This window comes from Aythya marila, assembly GCF_965140915.1.
Source record: "Aythya marila genome assembly, chromosome: 2".
NCBI lineage: Eukaryota > Metazoa > Chordata > Aves > Anseriformes > Anatidae > Aythya > Aythya marila.
In genome coordinates, this window is record NC_139043.1 from 22,372,696 (window position 1) to 22,395,118 (window position 22,423).

The 22,423-nt window shown below is 40.0% G+C and overlaps 1 protein-coding gene across 1 annotated transcript in view; it reads left to right on the top strand.

Moving 5' to 3' along the window:
- Positions 1 to 20,818, top strand: part of ITGA8 (integrin subunit alpha 8) — a 109,168-nt gene extending 88,350 nt beyond the window's left edge. The window contains exons 28-30 of the mRNA XM_082754700.1: positions 8,544 to 8,645; positions 16,356 to 16,478; positions 18,391 to 20,818. Coding sequence (XP_082610826.1) covers positions 8,544 to 8,645; positions 16,356 to 16,478; positions 18,391 to 18,477 — 312 coding nt within the window. The 3' untranslated portion in view covers positions 18,478 to 20,818. The remainder of the gene's footprint in view (positions 1 to 8,543; positions 8,646 to 16,355; positions 16,479 to 18,390) is intronic.
- The last annotated feature ends 1,605 nt before the right edge of the window (positions 20,819 to 22,423 follow it).

Genomic DNA, 22,423 nt, shown 5'->3' on the forward strand with positions numbered 1-22,423 from the left:
CACTTAACGTGCAGAATTTTCATATGCCAAAGAAAGCAGGATGATGGTGGCACGCAACATTCCTCAACTGTGTTATAATCTGAATGAAGACATGATGATCTGCAGAAGAAACTCTTTGTGCTCGTTGCAGTTCAGCACAAGCTGTCAGTCTGCATTTTCTCCTCATAGATATGCCAATGTCTCCTTATAGATACTCTAATGCAAACCTGATAAAAATTCAATGTGATTGGTTACAGCTAGGATGAAGTAATTCATGTTTCTCATCAGGGGTCTATGGATGAGCCTGTGCATTTTGTTGCCACAACAGACCAGCCCTGCACTGAGTGACTGCTTCCTTTTCCACTTAGTTTAACTGTCAACAGCTGACCCCCTTTGCCTCTTGACAGTTGCAATCTGTCACCTTAAAACCCAAACTCCCATAACAAATAACAGTTAAATGACGTGCAGTGATTAGACGTGTTTAAGTAAACAAAAGGAGCCCAAATTTCTCAACCAGCCAACAAAGATAGAGACAGACGTTGTGCAAAAGCCAAGAAGAATCACAGACTTACAGACTTTTTTTGGATTAACTTCAAAGCCTGGCTGTAAATGTGAACCCTCTCCTAATGCTGACTTTGGGATTCAGACTTGCTGAGCTAGCAAATAGTAGCCTGATTCATGCAAAAGAGAAACAACCTTACATGGCCACGTTACGTTGTGTGCTGCTAGGGCTCTGTTATGTCTCCATTTGCCTAATCGTGCCTAATTTCTGAGTCGTCAGAGGGAGAACCAAGGGGTCTTGCCCCGTGTTCTTTGAACTCTGATGGGTACTTCTAAATATAATACTGAGGAGCTGGGTAGTAAAACATCAGTTCTGAAAATACATTTCTAAATGATGAGTCTATACCATCTGTCTGATGTGTGACTTCCTTCCAGTCTCCAAGCTCGTCGGACACTTACAGCCCTGTGGGAAGTAGGACTCAGCTCATTCTTGACTGTTTTTTCAGCCTGTATTGATAGTTCCTCACAATGATGAAAATCTCCTTCTGGGGTGCCTGAGGAGACAGTAACATTAAAAAAAAAACAACAAACACAGAAGGTGTGCAAGGTTCCCAAGAGGTTTCAATCAATCATTTGATTTTCTTTCTGCAATTGAATGTAATCATGTTTTTGTCTCTCTTGGCTTTTACACAGACCCAGATAGTTGAATATGGCACCCCTGTCTATGTGAGCTTTAATAGCTAGAAGGGAGAAAGATTTAGTTTTAATCTGAGAAAGTTCAAAAGCAACAGAAACATGGCAGCCAGTCTGTAAGCAGGTGCTCCCTTAAAATGCAAAGCCGTGTTTTGGCTTCTCTGCAAAATACTCATCTTTTCAGTGTTTCTGAACTTGCACTGCTCCTATTTCTTAGACTCTTAGATGCCTAAATATGGAAATAATAAAGACAATCACTGCCATGACACCCGCATCCTAACTGCCTGGCCCCAGACTGGGATCCAAAACCTGAAGCTTTTTAGTACATAGGGTCCCCATACAGCATACAGAGGCAATCCAGTACCTCGGAAAAACAAACAGACCTGCATTAACCATCAGGGTGGTGCTCTCCGTCATCAGGAGGGCAGGCAGGAACATCAGGATTAGGCAGGAGTATGCCCACCCTTTCAGAATGCAAATCCACAAATCGCTCACAAGGGGAAATACCTACAGCATTAGTTGAAAGACTTAAGAGTTTGTTTATTCAAAATTCGGTCATAAGATTTAGAGCTGGCAGTCTAATGGTCAGAGGTTGGAAGATGTGAATTCAGTTTCCTCCTTAGGTTGAGAAACCTCACATCTCTGCTTTTATAGGATGATGGTGTTCCCTGTTGCTCAGGAAGCACATTTACAAAGACACAGAAAGAAACCCATTGATCTGGAAGGGTACAGGACAGGAAAAAGAGCTTGATGGAGTACCTTGGCATTTGGGGCCATCAGCTAGAAGTCCTTCCAGTACTCTCACCTCCCTTTACCTTCATTGCCTGCACCTGCAGCTGTCATCACTGTTAGAGTGTTTGCCCTAGTTGTACTTCCTTAATGAGAAGATTTGTTGAGAATCTCCATATTTTGCTACTGGTGAACTCATAAACTCTTCTTAGGGTGGCAGAAGGTAAGCCAGTTAGTGGTTTGGGGACAAGAAGTCAATTTAACTGCACAAAGACCACTGGAGGCAGAATGCAGATAACCAGTGCAGTGGAGCCACGCAGACTGCGTGGCACATGTGGTGTTGACAGAGGCTTGGAAATCAGAGCAGAGGTGAGGGGGTGGAGGTGGCCCAAGATAGGAGTGAGATCTACCTCTTATATAGGCTTCTTTATTGAATCACCCAAGGAACGGTAATTTCTGAGCTCAGCATCCCCCAGTGTAGAACCTCTACCTGTGCCCAGTGGAACACGTCTCAGTCAAGGGAAGCTTACAGAAGTGTTTTCTGAAGTATAACTGCAGCCAGCCTAAATTTCCTGTCAGTGGATAGAAGCAATGCACCAGGCTACACAGAAAGTTTGCCTACAGGGAGGCAACAGACAAATTAGTGAGAAAGATCATGGTCTCTTGATAATTTCCATGGAAGTTTAAATAGATTATTTTAATTCAGACTGAGGACTGAAAGCCATAAATTTGATGCACTGCCCTTCAAGCCACATATAAAAACAAAAGGGGGAAGTTGTCAGAGAAATTTGCCTTTACGTCAAACAAGTGTTGTTATTTGAAAAAATAAAATAAGTAAAAAGCAAAACTGTGTGTGGCCAAAAATGCCCTATTATGCTGGATATGATTGTTTATGTGGAATGAAGGCTAGAAAGAAAGAGCCTTTGGCACTGGGCTGGGCCAGCTGGAAGTTCTTTTGGGTGTAGGCTAGTTTTGTTTTCATTCATTGTTACTTAAAATAATGTCACATTATTAACAAAGCAGAACATGAGGATCTTGATAGATGTGCTGAAGTGTGCATAAAGTTAGGTGAATGGAAAAGCTTAAGCTGATAACCATTAAAATCTATGTCAAAGCAATCTGAAATCACATGAAGTATCTATCAGTTAATTTTAAATAGTCCATTTCAGTGAATGTAGAAGATACGGTATGTCAAGTGTAAGAGATTAAAGGTAGAGATGAGGATGTGTTGATTTTCAGAGGAGCTGTATTTTCTCTGTTCAAAAGAGATATTTGCGTGAACATACTGTTGTAGTACAAACAGCACAAGGACTTTTTGACTTTTTGAATCATAGACATGCTTTATAATGAATTAACAGAAGAACAAATAGTTGCATGACCTCTACTCTCAGCATTTATGTAAGCTACTCTTTACTGGCTGTTGTTCAGGTTTTTGGAGGTGTGGGTCAAAGAACGCAAGTTAACGAATTCCCAAAGCATATATTTTAAAGGAAACACAATATTGCTTACTGTCTCCTCTCTAAAATGTGCCAGACTCCAGTGGACACAAAGGGAAACAGGTTTTAATCAGCAGAGCCAATGCTGTAACCACAGCACTGAGCTCTGTATGCAGGAGATAACAGTTTCTGGGGGAGAATTCCACCACAGCTTGTTGTAGAGAAAGTACGTGCCCTTCACCTAGAGTGACTTCACTAGACTAGATCTAACCAGAAGGAAAGTGTTTTGGGTAAGTTGAACAATGCCAGTGTTCAACTAGAGCCAGTGGAACAAAGTCATTCTGGGGAGTCTCTCTACTAGTAAACTCTCCAAACCTGCAGGAAAACAAGGACCTGTCAGACACCTTTAAGCTGCTAGAAGTGTTAGTTCTCCTACCTTCAGTCTAGACCAGATTTACCCTCTGCATTTTAGTCTGTCCTCTAAGATGCCTCTGTGTGCTTTAAAGATGCTTTTTGGAGACTCTGGGTCTTTGCCTGAGCTCCCTGCAGGAATTGCCAGCATTCAGCTGGAGCTTGGAGAACTCTCCTTTAAATTGTCCAAGAGTTTCCAGCACTCCCCACATTATTTCTGTTTCTCTCGATAGCACTTAGGCAAAGAGCTGTCTCAGTGATGCGCACGAGAGTGTCAGAGGAGCCTTCAGAAGGCCCAGGTAGCCAGGGCTGGCACCCACTGTTGGCCATTAGGCGCCAACGTTCAGAGACTAAATTCCTTCTTCCCTTTCCTCTGAACTGTAATGAAGCCCTCAGCTGAATTGCAAACCACAGGTCCTGCTGCTTCCAGTAAACACTGAATATTTAAATATACACTGTTTAAAAAATGATATGTTAAAGAAATGCAGTTTCTCACAAATGACTTGAGAATTATAAACAGAGACAGCTGCCTGTATCTCCAAGGTGTTGGAACAAGTAAAATCCTGTTTCCAATTGATGCTGACCACAGTCATTGTTATAATGCCCTTTGCCACAAACACACATTTCTGTGAACAGAGGAAAAGGCTCTCTAGCCTTTTATATTGCTTTACAGCAATGGAGATGTGCAGCACTTCCAAGGGCCTAATGATGGGTTGAGAACATTTAATAGCTGTGGGCACAACCCAAGGTTATTAACCCCAGTGAAGCATTAATCCACAGGAAATATTCTCCTCTGTTGTTCTTATTGCTGATATAAGCTGAAAATTAAATAAGCCATGTATAGTAGGTGAAAGGATTTGTTTTTCTATGGGCACTGCATTTCTTTGTAGGATATTTCAAGGAAGTTAATGACTTCACTGTACCTTTGTCAATCAGGTTGTGTGTCTAATACCTACTTCTTTAATAATGTAACATAGCCTACCCTCTCCATTACAATTACTCTTATAAATCATATAAATCATAGCCAGAATCCTGCTTAATATGAATGCTTACAATTGAAAGCATGACTTTTTTTTTCAGGCAGAGAGTTCTGAAATTATGAATGCAAATTATTGCACAATTACAGAAACACTCCGGGGCTGCATGTGAGAAGTCCAATGCTTGGACTCTCACAGAAAAAATGAATCATAGTGAAAATCTGGTGAGAAGAATGGCTTGAGTCCGAAAATGGAAAATAATTAATGTGGTAAAGAAAAAATATTTTTCTGAAGACCATCTCATAGGTGTTAAGCACCTTGAAAGAGTATAAAAATTATTTATTTGATAAGTCTAATATTAAGTCAATTGTGGGTTTTTTTTAGTCTTATTTTAAACACTGTTGATAGAAAATGTAGTTTCTTCCATTAGATGTCATCTGTATTATGGAGCTGATTTGACTATCCCTATGTAAGTCACTTAAGGCAATTTTCTTTGTATTGCTCATTCCTAATACAAGCCCAAAGGAGAGGTTAAATGTTCTGATAATAAACATTCAGCTGCTCTTGGTATTTTAAAAGAACAAAATTATGGCATAGCCAAATTAATTCCAGAAGGCAATAAATATGCTGGCTTCATGTCTCCAGTAAGCACTCATATACTTGAAGAGAAAGTTCATTGTTTAAACAGAAAACAGAAGGGACAAGGAAAATATCTGAACTACAGCCCTGGACCTCAGGAGAGCAGACTTCAGCCTTTTCAGGGATCTGTGTGGAAGAACTCCATGGGAGATGGTACTGGAGAAAAGAGCAGTCCCGGAGAGCCAGTTGATTCTCTAGGATCACCTCCTCCAAGTTCAAGACCAGTCCATCCTGACATGTGGAAAGTCAAGCAAAGGTGGCAGGAGGTTTGCGTGGATGAACAAGGAGTTCCTGGTAAAACTCAAACGTAAAAAAGAAACATGCAAGAGGTGGAACCAGGGTCAGTTGACATGGAGTAGGTGTTGGCTGGGGAATATAGAGATGCTCTCTGAGCAGTTAGGAAAGCAAAAGCCCACCAGGAGCTGAGCCTAGCAAGGTACTTATAGGGCAACGAGGCAGCTTCTGTAAGTACATCAGAAGAAAAGGAAGGCTGGGGAAAATATGGACCTTCTGCTGAATGGGGTGTGCAGAAGGCCAAGTTATTTGATGCCTCCTTACTAGTAAAATCTTCATACAGTAACCCAAGGCCTCTACAATGGGAGAGAAAACCTGCAGCAATGAACATTAACCCTCAGTGGAGGTGTATCTGGTTAGGGATCATTTAAAAAAATTGGACATACAAAAGCCCAAGGGATCTGGTGGGATGCACCCACAAGTGCAAAGGGCCAGTTATGGGTGGAAGTAAAGAAGACAAAGCCAGGCTCAGTGATATTCAGTGACAGAACAAGTCAAATATGGGAAATGCCATTTAAACCTAAGAAAAAAAACCTTTTTACTATGAAAACACTGGTCAAAATTGTCACAGGGTCTCTTTTACCTCAGTCTTTATTCCATAAAACAGCTGAAAAGGTGTCTTAGACTGATAAGGTTTATACCTTTGATAAAATTGGAAATTCCAGAGGAAAACAACACTTAGCAGGGAGGAAAAGATTTTGGATAATCGCATAGGAACTAAGTCTTGTCAGTGGAACAGAATTCCGAAATGTGCCGTAAGTAGAAGGAATGAGAAAGTCTTGCAGAAGGGGATTTAGGAAATGACAGGGTCATTCCAAATGCACTGGATATGATTACAGTCAATAAAATAAACTGTTATGACTGGTAGAATAATTTTAATGATTAATAAAGCACTATATAATGCAACATACAGAAGAATTTCATATGAATTATTATAGAAATGGGAAATACTGTGGGTTTCTTTAGGTACTAAATACAAATATGACTTCAGAAGATGACAAATGGCTTTCAGTACTTCCACATTAGTCAACCTGGAAGTTGGGAGAAATTTCATAAATGCTTGGAGATTATGGGGGGGCCAGGGAGGCAACTGAGCTTTGCAAAATGGATAAGGTAGAATTTACATTTGGCTCGGGTTACTGGGATAGTTTAAAATTCATCCCAGTTCGTCTGTTATTCAATGTAATCTGTGAGCAGCTGGTGCCAAAACAGAGGAGTGCTTCACTTCCAAGGCCCTACCTTTCCATAAATCAGCAGTGGAATATTGTGTTGAATTCTGATATTTCAAAAAGGATCAAGACAGGTAGCAAAAATGATAAAGTGCTTCAAAAATATTCTTATATAAAAGACTAAAGTTGTTTACCTCAAGGAGTCTAATGCAAAGGGATATAATGTTAGTCATAACCACTGGGCCTTATTTCATTCTCTTCAGGGCTTATCAAAGCACTTTTAAAGGAGATCCATATCATTACCCTGACTTGACATGGGATATGCAAGATAAATCACATGTAATGTTACCCAGAAAAATCAGTTGCAGAGATGGAATGAGAAAGAAGGTTTCTTGACTTCCAGAAGAGCATGGTAGCCAGTTAGGCATCTTTCCTTGGGATAAAAACAAGAAAACAGGTAGTTAGCATGCAGGATCTTCTCTCTGTGACAACATTACATTCAGTGAAATGGAAAGACCTCAAACTCAAAGTATACTGAAAAATTCACTTGATTCCTGGTGTACCTAACCTTCAAAGCTAGTTCCAGTTAGATGGATGATGTCAGGATCTCAACAGGATTCAAAATAAGTGTGTGGAAATATTGGTATCCATTGTAGTAAATGTTGCAGCCATTAAGATCCTTCTAAAGGGCATGCACATTCAAATGTCAGATTTTACACCAATTCAGTACAGATTTAGGTGGCTGTTTTCCAAAGGACATGTTCACACTCGACTACCATTTCAAGGCAGTTTGTGCAGGATGGAGGCTGCTGTTGAGGCCAGAACAGCACGAGACAGACAGTCAGATGTAGTGTGTCAGTGTCTGTATGGCTTCCTAATGAGGTGACAGCACTAACTGAAGCTCTCAGCATGAGCTGTATGATATAACAGTTTTGAGTCATTCTAAACCAGGAAAAATACTGCCTAATCAAATCTAATCTAGTTGAATCTCTAATAAATACAAGCAAGTTTAAATGAAAGACAGAGGACAGACAGAGCTACATTTGTTTATTCTGTACATCTCTGGATATGCTGAAGTGCTTAATGAGAGCTATGTAAATATTTTATTAGCACCCTGTTAAGCAGTGGCTATGATACATTCCTATTGCAGTTGCACTGTGCAGTAAAAAATCAAGGTGAGTTGTTGTGTTTTTTATGAACTCTACTGCAGCGGGAAGCCAATCACACCCTAAGTAAAGTGCAAAGATACTTGTCCCTATAGTTCTTTGATGGGAATTCACAGCCATTCCTCTGATGCCATCATACAACTGTACCAGCCTGGTCTCAGCATGGGCCTGGAAATCTCAAGATAGCTCTGGCTCTTGTTGTGCTTTGTGAGCAGAGGCAAGGTTTTAAAACATAGACACCCCATAAACCTCCTCCTCCTTCAAACTCACCAGTCTCCTATTGCAGTGAGAAATATGAGAAACAACTGCATGTGCCCTTCTACATATGTGCCCTTCTTCCATGCTTTGAACATGCAATCTTTGTATTTCAAATTTATGCTCTATTATTTGTGGATGCATACAGGTCCCAGGACTGCTGTACCCTTTACTGAAAGAAACCATCTTTGCCTTAGGAAATGAGTTCTCTCTATTTTTTCTCTGCTTATTTCTCATTATGCTTTTAAGTAGAAACATGGTTTTTAATAATTTCTTCTTTTCATATAATTTCAGAGAAAAAACGATCCCTATACTCTTTCTTCCAACGTGTCCTTCGAAGTTAAGAACATGCCCTATAAAGTGCAGCCAGCAAAGCTCCCCCGGGGAAGCATAGCAGTAAGTAACTGAAAATTGTATCTTTGTGTGAAGCACATGTATTTGGTCATTCTGATCATGGCTGTGAGAGTTTTTATAGGTGAAAATATTGAGATCAGTCTTTCCTGTGTTTCTAGTGTAAATTCCTGAGGTAATGCCTAAAGGAAATACATTTATTGCATTCTGTGGAAGTTGCTGGTATATAATACTAATTCCATTTTAAATAACTGTGTGTTGCATTAATGTGCAGACCGTTTTATTGCAAACTGGATGGATTTTTCACCCAGAAGAAAACAACAAAATCATGAAAGCAAGTATCTAATTACCTCATCTGGAGTTTAAAAAAAAAAAAAAAAAAAAAAAAGGAATTTTCTCATGTAAAATCCAGAATCTTGTTTCTGTCAGGTTTAGAGATCTCATCTTTCAGTTTTCTTACACAAGTTTATGGATTATCTATGGCAACCTCTCTCTTATCTATATTAAACTTTCTTCTTTACCCTAATTTTCAAAAGGGTCTGCATGCCTCCCTAGGTTTTGCCATCTCATCAGGTAGGAGATATAAAATTGTCTGGCAATCCCTATAGATGTGTTAGTTGAATACTAAAGTACTTGCCTTATTTCAGAGTGAGATTAGTATGGCTCTGGGTTCTTATATGAAAAATGAATCTTGGAAACATAAATTTGATTTGTTTGCTGTTGCCAAAGCATTGAGTTTGGGGAGCAACTTAAAAGGAATTTACTTCTTTTGGTGTCTGATATCATGGTTAAAATTCACTCTTATTTTGTCATTACTGCTGCAAGTGAAAAAAATATGAGTGCAAAATTTGATTTTAGTATGACTCATCTGAAATTTGAAGGCTTATTGTTCTCATCTTTCTAAAGATTTATCATTCACAGCTCTTTTTAAAGGTAAGATCAATCCAAATTTCTTCAAGTTAAATCCTGATGCAAATATATCATATTGGTCTGTTGGGACATAGTAGTAGGGAACAGATTTTCTTATCTTTAAAAGCAGCATAATACACTTTACAGTTTACACTGAATGTATGTTAGAGGATACAAGCTATAAAGTTTTGTTTTGAACAAGCAGAGGTTGAATGGCTGGTTGCTATTTGCACTGGGAAGACACAAGGTAAAATCCTGGTTCTGTAGGCTCAGTGACAGATCTTCAGCCTCTAATACCAGGAGGGCCATGATTTCACCGGAGAGATTTGATACTTAATGCAGTGTTCACCCAAGAAGGTTCAAAGGCTCCAAGCTGACAGATATATTCAGGCTCTTTTTATTTTCTTGCAGCATGTGTTCCATACCAGAAACACATGTTGTGCAGAGCTCTATCGATAGTGGTGCCTTCATCTGGGCTGAAGTGCTTTACACAGGTGATAGCCTGCTGTTCTCAACGAGTGTCAGATGATCTACCAAGTGATCAGATAAGCATTTTATTCTCTTACTCCAGCCAGTATAATGCTTGTTATTTGGTGCAGATGATTTACAGCAAAATGCCTGTAATGGCAACTGTAAAACGTTGAAAAATGATAGCGCTTTTATGTTGTTTCATATCTGGACATGGCAGTGGATGTTTGCCAGCTCTATAGCTTGATGTGTTATATGCACAAGTTCTTTTGATGTTCCAGTCTCAAGAAGAAAATATTTGCTTGAAGTTGGGCAATGCTTAATATTTTTGCTTCTTCTGAAAAAGATCAGCGGTTGCGTTTTAAAAGTTTCCAAAGATTTATTTGGAAGTTTACAGTTTTCTTTCAGACAGTGCAAGGGGGAAAGTGGAATAAAGATTTTAATATTTTAAAATCAATTGTCGACAGTGTGTACTTAATTATCAGCTAGCACCTTACATTTTTTGCAGTTAGGATAATATATTCAAAAAGAACGGAGCACATGTCCTTCGTTTAACTCATACAGCACTGGGTTCCCATTATGCAGGCTGATACAGATATTTAACTTTACTGGTATAAGTAATCCCACAGACATCAGTTACATACAGAGTCATGTATGTGCTTACATATTTGCAGCACTGAGGTCTTTATTTTCATCACCATGGAATAAAGGTCTGTATCTTGAACAGAGGTAGATGATACATAGATGTGTGAAAGGTTATGATAAGCATTATGATAAATGCTGAATCTTTTATAGTAAAATGTATTTCTATTGTTTTTGATAGGCTTGGAATTACAACTATTGTACAACTGGTTGGATTTCAAGAGAAAATATATTTTTTTCTTAGAGAGTATTATGGTAAATAATAATGCAGCACTTGATGAATTTCATGTGGAAGGTGAAATTACACTTTTTATTATGCAAAGTCTAGAGTAACAATAAACAGTTTGTTGTTTTTTTTTTTCCATTTTAATTTCTGGTTCTTGAGCCCGTTTGGAGTTTAACAAGATACAAATTCTTTTCTTAATTGTTTGATAGGGTCTTCAGAGGCCATACCTTTAGTATAAAGTTTTTGACCAGTGTCCCACAGTTCACAAAATTGTTTTCAGACTCAGGCTTATAACTCATTTTTAGCTATTACATGGTGATGAGTACTTTTATTTTAAATGTGCTTATATTCCATATGAAATGTGTTTGCACAAACATTTGTAAAGTGTAAAAATAAATGTCAATATTAATTATGACTCCAAGCTCAAGGAAGCTTTTACATTCTATTTTCAGCTTTTTTGCAGAGCATGCAAGAACATCATTCTGCAGAGGTTAGATGGGAACATACAGTACTAAAGAGTTACTGTTTCACGGTCACTGTAATAAAATGAATAAGATTAGAAGAAAGCCATCATAAGCAATAAAAGTAATAGCATTAGAATAATTAATTTAGCTACTGTTTCTTAAAGTAGCAGATAAAACTATTGAGAAATTATTTTTAAGAGTGTCTTTTAAAGGACAAAAGGAAAAAATGCTTCATGAGATGCTTGTTATCAGGTACTGTGTTCTGAAAGAGGAAAAAAAATTAAAAAGATAAATTAAAAAGAAATAAAAGCTCCCCTACAGAAATACTTTCATGGAATCACAGTAGTGATTCTGAAGTTAAGACTATCAGACAACATCTGTTCTAAGGCCAGCTTGGATTTTATTTCCAATAGCAAGCAAAGCACTGTCTGTAACTCTGGTTGGCTTCACCTTCACCTCCATGCCTGAGCCAGACGGCATTCCTTGTCACCCCATTGCACACCCAAAAGGCCAGAAGTCAGATGGATCCTGTCTTATGTCTGCAAGGTGTGCTTTTCACCAGTCTGACAGAGAAGCAATCACTGTTTTCAGCGTTCAGTATAAGAAAGTCTTCAAGCTCTGAAGAGAGAAAAGCCAAAATGCATCTAAAGGACAGTGCCAACATGCAACACGTAAAAATTCCACTTCTTCATATTGGCCACCTTAGATGAAAACAGATAAATCTCCCCCAAAACGTTCCCTGGCTCTGATCCTGCAGCACTAAACCTACCACATGAAGAACAGAAATCCAAGCTGAATAATGTAGACTTGTCTTAAATCAAAATCATATGTAAAAGTGTTGTGGACAGCATGGGGTCGAGGAGGGACAGTCTTCTGTGGAAACGGTGAAATGAGGCAGGCAGAACTGAAGGGATGCTTTGTTTCTTTCTTCCCCTCCAGCTCCTGCCTCAGCTCTGTGGGTGTTCAGGACTTTGCGGTGCCAAGCTGTTCACCAGGAATTGTGTTAGCAGCCCCACCAGGCTCTGTATGAAAGGAGGCAGCCCTGGGGCACTAGTTCTGTTGTCAGTGCACACAGGCAGGAGTGGGACTGCGTGTAATCTTCTGCTCATTCATAGAGCTGCTCCATGTATCTTAAGCACTTAGCACAACCATTCGCTAGTTTTCAGGAACCTGAGACAGCAAAGGGGGAAAAGCTGGGTGAGACAAGATAGTTTGCAAGATTTTATATAGGTCCATTAGCTGTTGGTCTTGCTTCTGCTTCAGGAGAGCAGAGATGTGGCAGCTTTGCAGCAACGTTCTGCTTGATACAGGATGGAGCCCATTTCTACTGTTACATTCATTGCTGATAATCTCAGGATTATATACACAATGCCCTGCACTTCTGTAAGATTAAGGTTTCTTGTTTATATTTCAACATTTGTCAGACTCCAGCTGAGCTACTGAGCTACAGGAAATTACACTGAATTACACTGTAAAGGCGGAACAATAGGAGAAAGTTAGGGATGAGGATTATGAACCCACGCAGTACAAGCAAGGCTGAGCACTGCTGCAACATTGCTTACAGTGTGGCCTCAAAAAAACCCAGATGTTCCTAACTGGATCCGTGCTGACAGATTCTCTAATAGGTATCACAAGAAGAGTTAGATTGTCTTCTTCACAGCCTAAGAGGAAAGAAAACAGAGCAGGCAACTGCAGCACACACCTATGAAGCAGTGCATCAAAGTAGACATAGAATGGCTACCTACCTGTAGATCCATACATACCTGTCAGCTTTACTCAACGCTAGTGAAATCCCCAGCCCCTAATGAGATCCTCTGTTTCCACTGATTTCAGCAGGGTCTCAAACACGTTTTGAGGTCTGGACTGACCCCATCTAATTTTGAACAGTGACCCAAATGCAGCACGTTAGTTAGAGTCTAATTGCTGTGCTCCTGTGCAGTCAGTAGGCAGCCTTGTGAGCAATCCAGATCTTAGATAACACCAGGAGCAGCTTAGCTCACCTTTCCCTAAAAGTACCTCCTTGCCGAAGGAGTTGCCTTAGCGTGGATGAAGGAGGCAGCTGTGGATCAGTCAAATACTATCTCAAATCTGTAAACAAAAATATTTTGTACAAAAGTAGGATAATCTCTGTATTCAGAATGTGTGATTTCGTTAGACAACCTCTCTACCAATCCATTCATAGCTGGCTGACAGCTTGCTGGAGTCCTTTTGTCCTGGTTTGCTGATGTTGCACAGCCTGGCCCAGGGCAGCGATGCTGACTCTGTTTCCTGCTGTATTAACCTCAGTCACGTTATGCCACTTGGGAATTTGGCTCAGACTACCCATACCAGAAACGACTACATCCAACTTTTGCAAGCAAATGGGTCTTCCCTGGGGTTTGATCTTACTGTAAAATGGAGTCAATTGTTTCATGAAACTTTACAGCATAGAAAGCTCTGCTTGCAGTTGCTTTCCGCTGTTGCTTGCAAGTGGTGCAGTAACTGGGGTATCGCATCACTGCTCCACCTCCACAGCAAAATGCTTGGATACGCGGTAGTGTTAGCACAGAAGGGAAGCCCAAACCTTGCTTAAGTGAGGTATGTTCATAGCTTCAGATCCTTCTCAAATAATACATATATTTTTTAAGGTAATTTCTTGCTTGTGGTACTACAGACTTTGCCAGCAGAGGAAGCACGCAGTGCACATGAATTGTGGTGGTTTTTTGTGTGTTTTTTTTTTTCAATCAATCTCAGTTATGTCTGTCATGGTGCTCTTTGAATTTCTATCAGCACTTTGCAGCCCTTTCCTCAGTGTTCATGAGGAGTTTTGAGCAGTAGAAGGGAGACACTTTCTTCGTTGGGCAGCTGAGCTCATTGCTTGCTGCAGGCTTCATGCAGCCCATCGTGTCCGCATCCCTTCTGATTGCCAGATGAGCCTTTTGCTTTAATTCATCTTTTTCCTTAACTGGCCTTTCTCTGGGAGGAATCTCTGCAGACAGTTCAGATGACCTTTTCCTCATTTTCTCTGCCCTTGCATTTTAATGCCAGATACAGTGCCACTCTGAGACACAAGGAAAGCCATTCAATAACACTTATTAAATAAGCACTGCTATTGCTGAATCCAGTGATACAGAGCCTACAAAGTTCTGCCATGCTTCAGAAACCTCCCAGAGATGGGAGTGGTATCCTTGCAGTTACTCAAGCAACACACTGTTGGGACCCAGGCATGGGTTTTCATGGTTTTTAACTAACTTTGTTTGCCTTGAAATAAATTTCTCTTGCTCTAATTGGCTAACTAATATTTATTCTTTGCATATGCTGTACTTTTGTCTTGCATTACATTAAGTCTTATAGGGTAATAACTGTTTACATTTTTTATTACCATTTTTGCAAGTGCTGTGTCAGAGTGGAGACAGTTGGCTACACAGATGATGTACATGGAGAAGACGATCACAAAGTGTCTTCCAGTTAAGCATGGATGAAAGATCTGCTGGCGCTTACAGCATGAGAAGTCTGGGAAAGATCAAGAGGAAGAGTAAAAGAGGAAAGGGCTAGAAGTTGCGGAAAGGCTGAAATTTGCCATCTTCAGGGAGAAAAGTGACAGAGACGCAGAACTGAATTAATTGGGAACTGGACTACAAAGTCAAGTCCAGTCTTCAATCTTAGCACGCTGTCTCATGAATTAGCAAATTAGACTCATGCTAAATCGCAGGTGTATCAGCCACTGAGCTAATAGGGAAAAAAAAAAAAAGAAAGAATTTGCAGTGAGTGCAGATCAGGGGCTGGGCAATAGCCAGGAAATTTATTAAGAAGAGCAGATTTCCTACCTGTACCTCAAGCCTCAAGCACTAAAGAGAAAGATAATTTGAGAGTTTGTGTAATCAGATTGCAAAGCAAACTTGTCACCTTGTCATGAAGAATAAAATAACTTCCATCTGCCACATACTTATCCTGTTAAAGAGAGACTAGGAGTAAATGAGAGAGGTCCAACAGAAAGCCCCAAAGAAATTTAACTTCCCAGCCTAAAAATTAAGACAAAAAGAAGACAAAAGTTTGACCAAAAAAAAAAAAGAAAAAATAAAGAAGAAAAAAAAAGGGACATAACTATGTCTGAAGAGATAAGAAAAGCTCAAACTCACTCCTTCTCACTGGGGAATGGCAGGGAGAGAGCAAATATTAAATGAGATTGATGAGGAGTCTTCCAAGCAGAGTCTGACAGCATAGGATAAATTTGTCTACAAGGTACAAAGGGGGAGAGTAAGGAGGAGGTTGCTTGTATGGATGACCCCAGAAGGAGAAATAAAGAAGGGTTATTATTACTCTTTGACAACATGAAGGTCTAAAGAGAGAAGTTTGCTGATTCAACTAAAACCTTCCATAAATTGTTAGACACACCTGCTGCTTTCTAGAGCCTCAGACAAGGACAGACAGTGGGTTATGCTTACCTCCCATGCACGTAACAGGAGGTACGCTCGCCTCCTTTCAAGGAGCATAGGGGACATGAGGCTGTATCACAAGGACAATGCATTCTGCTTGAGTCTCATTTTTGGACTGCTTAGCTGAAACACAAGTCCTAGAAAAAATGTATACAGACTTGTCAGCAGAAATTAGAATAATACTAATGTAGCTGGTATCTACTGTGGTTTGAATTAAGAGTTTGGGCTGAAGTCAACCATTGTTTCAGAATATTTCTATATAAGTAAGTTACGCTGGTCCAGGCTGTACCAGTATACATGCAAGGAGATTTTTTCTTCTTGAAACTTCTTGAATTATCTGTACAGAAGGTTTTTTTGTTTTTTTGTCTTTGCTGTGTTGTGTTAAGGGGAAATGTTTCTTACGTCTGAGATGGCAAGTGCTTTTGTAGATGTGCAAATCCCATTTCTAGAAACTATCATGAACAAGAGAAAAGCAACTTGCAGTAAATGAAGCCAACATGGGAAAATTCCAAGCAACGTGTGTTTCTAATCTGCAAAATGCTATTGAAGTGAATGCTTATAACCTGTGTATTCTACTGTCAGATTTGCTTTACTTATTTTTTGTTCATTTAACGTATTCTCTTCATTTCAGATCAGAACATCTGTCATTTGGTCCACTCCAAATGTCTCCTTTGTAATCCCTTTATGGGTTATAATACTAGCGATTCTTCTTGGACTACTGGTACTAGCTATGCTGACCCTAGCTTTATGGAAGGTATGTTTGTGTTAATACTATTTCTGTTGTCTTAAGGAAAAAAAAAAAAATCTGAAAAGTACTGGAAGATGCTCACAGATAAGGAAAATAAGAGGTTGTGATCTTTAATGGTTTGGAGGAAAAGCAACAATACACATGTGTCTTCTTTGTTTTGGCATTTCTGACATGCTAGTGTCACTGACCTTTATGTAGGGAGCATGTTTTCAAAGTCCTCCCTTATTATTACAGTGTGGTTATAAATGGGCATACAGAGTTTGGCTGTTTTCCCAAGACCTATGATCCTCTTTTTCAGGATGTTTAGGTTCATAAAGAAGTGACTCTAACTTTGTTTTCTCTGAATACTTAAGGAATTTCCAGTTTTTGTTAGCATATAACAACACTCCCAGCTTTGACAATAAATTTTTAGATTTCCTTTTATATTAGCGTGCTATATCTTCAGTTTTCTAAGGTTTTTAGGTCTGTGTTGGTTTTACACTCCCTTCACAGGTTTTAAGACAAGTTACTGGAAACTGCTACGTTACGGGGAACCAATGTAGCTTTTTGCCATCCTTTCAGTTACCAATCAAAGAAAAAACTCTTTGTCTCTTTGAAAATTTAATAAATTAGGATATAGCTCATCTGTTTTGAGCTGCCTAAAGGTGGTAGATCAGGTGTGCAGCCTATTCTAGCTGTCCATATTCCCTTCGTAGTCTGTTAACTACAAGAGCAACAAAGTATCTCTAGAACAGGTGAGGATGATAGGAGTCGCCTTTTGGTAGTAGTCTGCTTTGACCTCTCGTGAAGCCTATGTAACTAATTTCAAACAGAAGGCTAACTTTAAGGCAGTTACAGTTTGGTGACAGTAAACTCATCTTTAGTGATATTTAGTCTTGGTTACAACAATGTTCTGTGCACATTTCTGAACACATTTTCTATGATTATTGTTATTATTATTATGTAAATATACTCTGGGCTGCATCAGAAGCAGCATGGCCAGCAGGGCAAGGGAGGGGATTCTGCCCCTCTGCTCTGCTCTTCTGATACCCCACCTGGAGCCCTGCGTTCAGCTCTGGGGCCCCAGCACAAGGACATGGACCTTTAGAGTGAGTCCAGAGGAGGGCCACGAGGATGATCGGGGGGCTGGAGCACCTCTCCTATGAAGACAGGCTGAGGGAGCTGGGGTTGTTCAGCCTGTAGAAGAGAAGGCTCTGGGGAGACCTTACAGCGGCCTGCCAGTACCTAAATGGGGGCCTACAGGAAAGCTGGGGAGGGACTTTTTGTCAGGAGGTGTAGGGATAGGACAAGGAATAATGGCTTTAAACTAAAACAGGGTAGATTTAGATTCAATATTAGGAGGAAATTTACTCAGAGAGTAGTGAGGCCCTGGCACAGGCTGCCAAGAGAAGCTGTGGATGCCTCATCCCTGGAGGTGTTCAAGGCCAGGCTGGATGGGGCTTTGGGCAACCTCGTCTGGTGAGAGGTGTCCCTGCCCATGGCAGGGGGATGAAATTAGATGATCTTTACGGTCCCTTCCAACCCAACCCATTCTATGGTTCTATAATGATTCTATAATTATTTTGTCTATTCTGATATGTATTCTGAGTTAGTGTCTTGCTGCACTGAAATTGACAGTTTCCTCATTAGTGTCAGTCAGCACTGGCATTCAAACAAGTCTCTACATTGCCTGCAAAGACAGCTTTCATACAATTTGAATTTTTAAAGCTATACTTTGGAACTCAACATCTTGCACCTAAAACTTTCATTTTTTATATGGAATGATTTGAACAGGAACAAAAACAGTTCACAGTCTATCAGGTTGCCATAGACTGTACCCTACCTTTCAGCTTGAGCAAGCAAAGTATGAAACAGCAGCTGAGACTCCCTGTGGTTTTCTTATCGTGACGCCTTTGTTTCTGTTGATTGTTTTCTGCAGTGTGGCTTCTTTGACAGAGCTAGACCCCCTCAAGATGACATGGCTGACAGGGAACAACTGACAAATAACAAGACTACTGATGCATAGAGGAAGAGAGTGACAGATCAAGTCAGAATCCTGCCTGCGACTAGAAACCATGAGGAGTAAATGAAGGTTTCCTTCCACCAGTCTTCTTTTGTACCTGCGAGTGACATGGTGTCATAGCCTGATCTATGCAACGTTCTGAGAACATGCCACATGATGGCCATCCTTGCCAAAGAAAGCAACTTTATCACTGCCTTAAGAACATACTCACCACTGAACAGAATGTTTGTTCCATATTTCAGTCAGTCTGCATTTTACCAGATGCTTTTGAACACGTGTGGTATACTGAGGCACTTCCAGAACAAGCCCAAATCTCCCAAGGAGAAAACGCCCGCATTGCTGTATTGTCTAGAAGATGGACCAAGACAGAGCTTCTGAACACTACTGTATCACGCAGAATACCTTTGACACCTCCCTAAGAATAAGAACTTTTATGAAATTATGGCTCAGGGAGACAAGCAATATATCAGTACTGTGAAAGTACTTCTGAAACACAAAGGTAGTCTATAAAGAACTGTATAGATAGGGCACAGTTATTTATTTTCCACCTTTTCAGGATAAGTATCTGATATAATCATCAGCTTAGATTTTGAGAGAAAAAAAAAAAAGCCAAAATATAGAAATCATGTACTTACCTTGCATGTAAATAGAAAAGTAAACCTATCGTACACACAGAGCACATCTTTCTTGGTTACAAGGTGTTTTGCAGAACAGAGGATTTATGCAGCTTTTTACAAGATAAGACATAGGATAAGCAAGTATGTATTGTATCTCTTTCAACCCACAGCTGGCAGCATCACACGCAGATAACAAAATCCATGTGCAGCATAATACAGTGGATGAGTTACCTGCTCATCCCATTGCTGATGGCTGCCACCTGACACAGGATGCAGTCCTTTGTGAAACACTGTCTTAAATTGTCACAGGCATGCATCTGTGGTCTTATGGAGAGGATTTGGGGTATTTTGGGGCTAGGAAGAATTTTCTTTGCCATTGCCCTGTCATTTGGTTGAAATACCCTCTTAAGTGGCTACTGCTGGTGTATCTTCTGTTGAATTTGTGTCACAGACCCTAACATTTTGCTCATCTAAAGAAATTGTTGTTTTCATTTTATGGACTACAAGCTAGCAGCATATTTAAAGAGTTGAAGAGATTTCACTGAAGTTTGTAGTAGAAAATTATTTCTTAAGCAAAGTCTTGTAGGGAAGGTGAGCAAGGATTGTATTTATGCAGAAGATAGGATGCCAGCCAGCTAAGTGTGAACAAAAGGGAGAAAAAAAAAAAAAAAAAAAAAAAAAAGGAAGATATTTTGAGGTAAAGAATAACAATATACACAATTGTTTGTTTGCTTGTTTGTTTTTCTGACTCGAGGATTCTGAAGAAGAGAGGCTTCGTTCTTTCTCTCCAGTGAGCAAAAATAGCTTGGTCGTTATCTCAGCTGGGGCTCTAAGCTCTGGATCTATGCAAATTTGTGCCTGAAAGCTCAAGTCTTCCAGTTCTGGCTGAGTGTGAAATTTGCTGTCTTGTGTAAACGTCAGGAGCAATTGTTCATTTTCTGAAACATCTATCACATTGTCCATCTCCTGAGCTCTTTTTCTCTCCCATCCATCTCAGCTTCTCAAACGGTCAAATGGCTGTATCCCTTCAGCCTCTGCTTGTCTCCTTTTAGATACCTGCCCTCCTGCTCCCTGCAACTTTAGGACAGGAGTAGCCATGAGACATGGCTGCTTCTGTCAGTCCCACAGGACATTTTACAGTCTTACCACTTCTGGCACACAGGCTGACCTGTGAAATCTAAGCAAGAGCTAGGAAACCTAGGCAGGTGAGTTCCGTCCTCATGTCTAAGGCAAGAAGTCCTTCATGGAGTCTTTAGGTTATCATTTTCATGCCCTTGAGACTTACTGAGAGGAGGAGACACAAGCAGCAGACAGTGGCACCTCTGCTTCTTGAGACCTGTCCACCAAAGGGTTTTAGAAATCTGCTGATAAATGTCACCACACAGCAAGCCCCTTCCACCTCTGCGCACCTCTGTGTCCTGCACATTCCAGGTGAGATCAACCTCCCGTGAAAATGACAGTGAGCTTCTCGCTTTTGTAAATATTGAGTTGTTGTGTGTAGCAGATTCTGACCTACGGTCGGCTAGCTCATTAAATTCACGACGTTGGCACAACTCTGATGAAACAGCACCATAAGGAGCTACCAAACATAGGACTTTTGTACGTGCAATACTTTATATTACTTATATACCTGAAGCATGTTTACACTGGCATTTGTGGTTGTTTTTTGAACGTCTGGATATACTGATTAATGACTACAATAAAGAAAAAATAATAGGAAAAAAAAGAACAAACTCAGCTCTGTTCAGTGTTTGTTCCAATGTGTTTTCAATCCTGCATTGCCCTGAGGATGGGACTAGGTGACCTAATGCGTTCCTTGCAGTTGTAACATCTATGGTTCACTTTTGAGCAATTACTCTCCATTTTAATGATGGGCAAAACATGTTCAGATACTAAATTTAAACCAAAAAGAACCTCGGTGACTGCTGGGCCTGGCTGGAGTCCATTGGCTGCAGCTGTATAATGTCACTGGAAACCAAATTAGAGGCACATGATCTGACAAACAGTTACTTTGAGCAAAACTTTGTTTTAGATTTCTACATCCTTGTAGATTAAACTTCCCCCATGGAAATGTCTGGAGCCGCGTGCTGTCAAGGACTGCAGTCCTGGGTCCCAGCGTTTGTGGACAGTTTTGGCTGCAAATTGCAAACAGCTTTGCAAAGGAGATTTCTGGGTTTCAGTGCTTGCCAAGAGTGTTTATCCCCTGGGGAGATTGCATCCTGGATGTGGACACTAGCAGGCAGTTAACATAATCTTTCCCCCCAGTATATTAGCAATGTGCTACATGATAACCTCTGCCACAGCCCTGCAGGAGTGAACTTTTGTTTCAGTGATGTCAGCTTTGCAACGAGCTCCTAAATGCAGCTTTCTGTGCAAGTAATGCAGCCTTACACCTCCAAGTGTATGTGGTGCGCTGCTAATGGCTGAGAGCACAGCAATAGTCAGGAGAGGGAAAAAAAAAAAAAAAAAAAAAAAACAACAAACAAACAGGAGGCTGCTTTAAAACCTTTTAAAATTGTTTACTGCTGTGGCCAACACAGTGGTCTAATAAACAGAGAGACATCCATCCATTTCATTTCATGTGCTTATTGCAGATTTTGCCATGCAGCAAACTTCTGAAGAGCGTTGACTTTTTAAAACTGTCAGGTGACATTTTCTGTTTTATGAAAATTTCAGAATTTACATAATCGGGACTGGTACAACTGAATAACTCATCACTTACAGATTTAATCTTTGAAGGTATGTAGCAAATACAATTTTCTTCTAGCCACCAGGTCGTTAACAAAAATTTTCTCTTTTTACCATTCTGCAACTCATTTACATTTTTTCTGCCTTTTCCAAGTTTTTTTTTTTTGCACTCAGAGCCACTACAGGTTTCCCATATTAAGTATCCTTTGAAAATGGCACTGATTTTCTGTACCTTTTAGCTGTGATTTTTTCATTCATTTGCAAGAAGAATCTCCTAGTAGTCACAGCACACATTAGCTAAAAAGCCTTTGGGGAGCCAGCATAACATGTAGCGATACGCAGTGGAGAGAAAGCCCCAGCTGCTCATGAACTAAGGTATTCCACTACTTTGTAGCAAACTTTTTTTTTTTTTTTTTTTAATGAAATACCATCTGACAAACTGCCTTTAGGAATTGTTTATGAGTGAGTGTTTTATTTATGATTGTTGGCGAAGATCCATATTAAAATGTAGTGTAATGGTAGTGCCTCTTGACAATAAAGAGTCTTGAATTCAGCTTAGGCAGGCGCCATGATGAGACACAGCAGGAATGCTTTTAATATCGAAGGGCTGTTCTTGTTTTGACTTTATGCTGCATTTGAGGGGC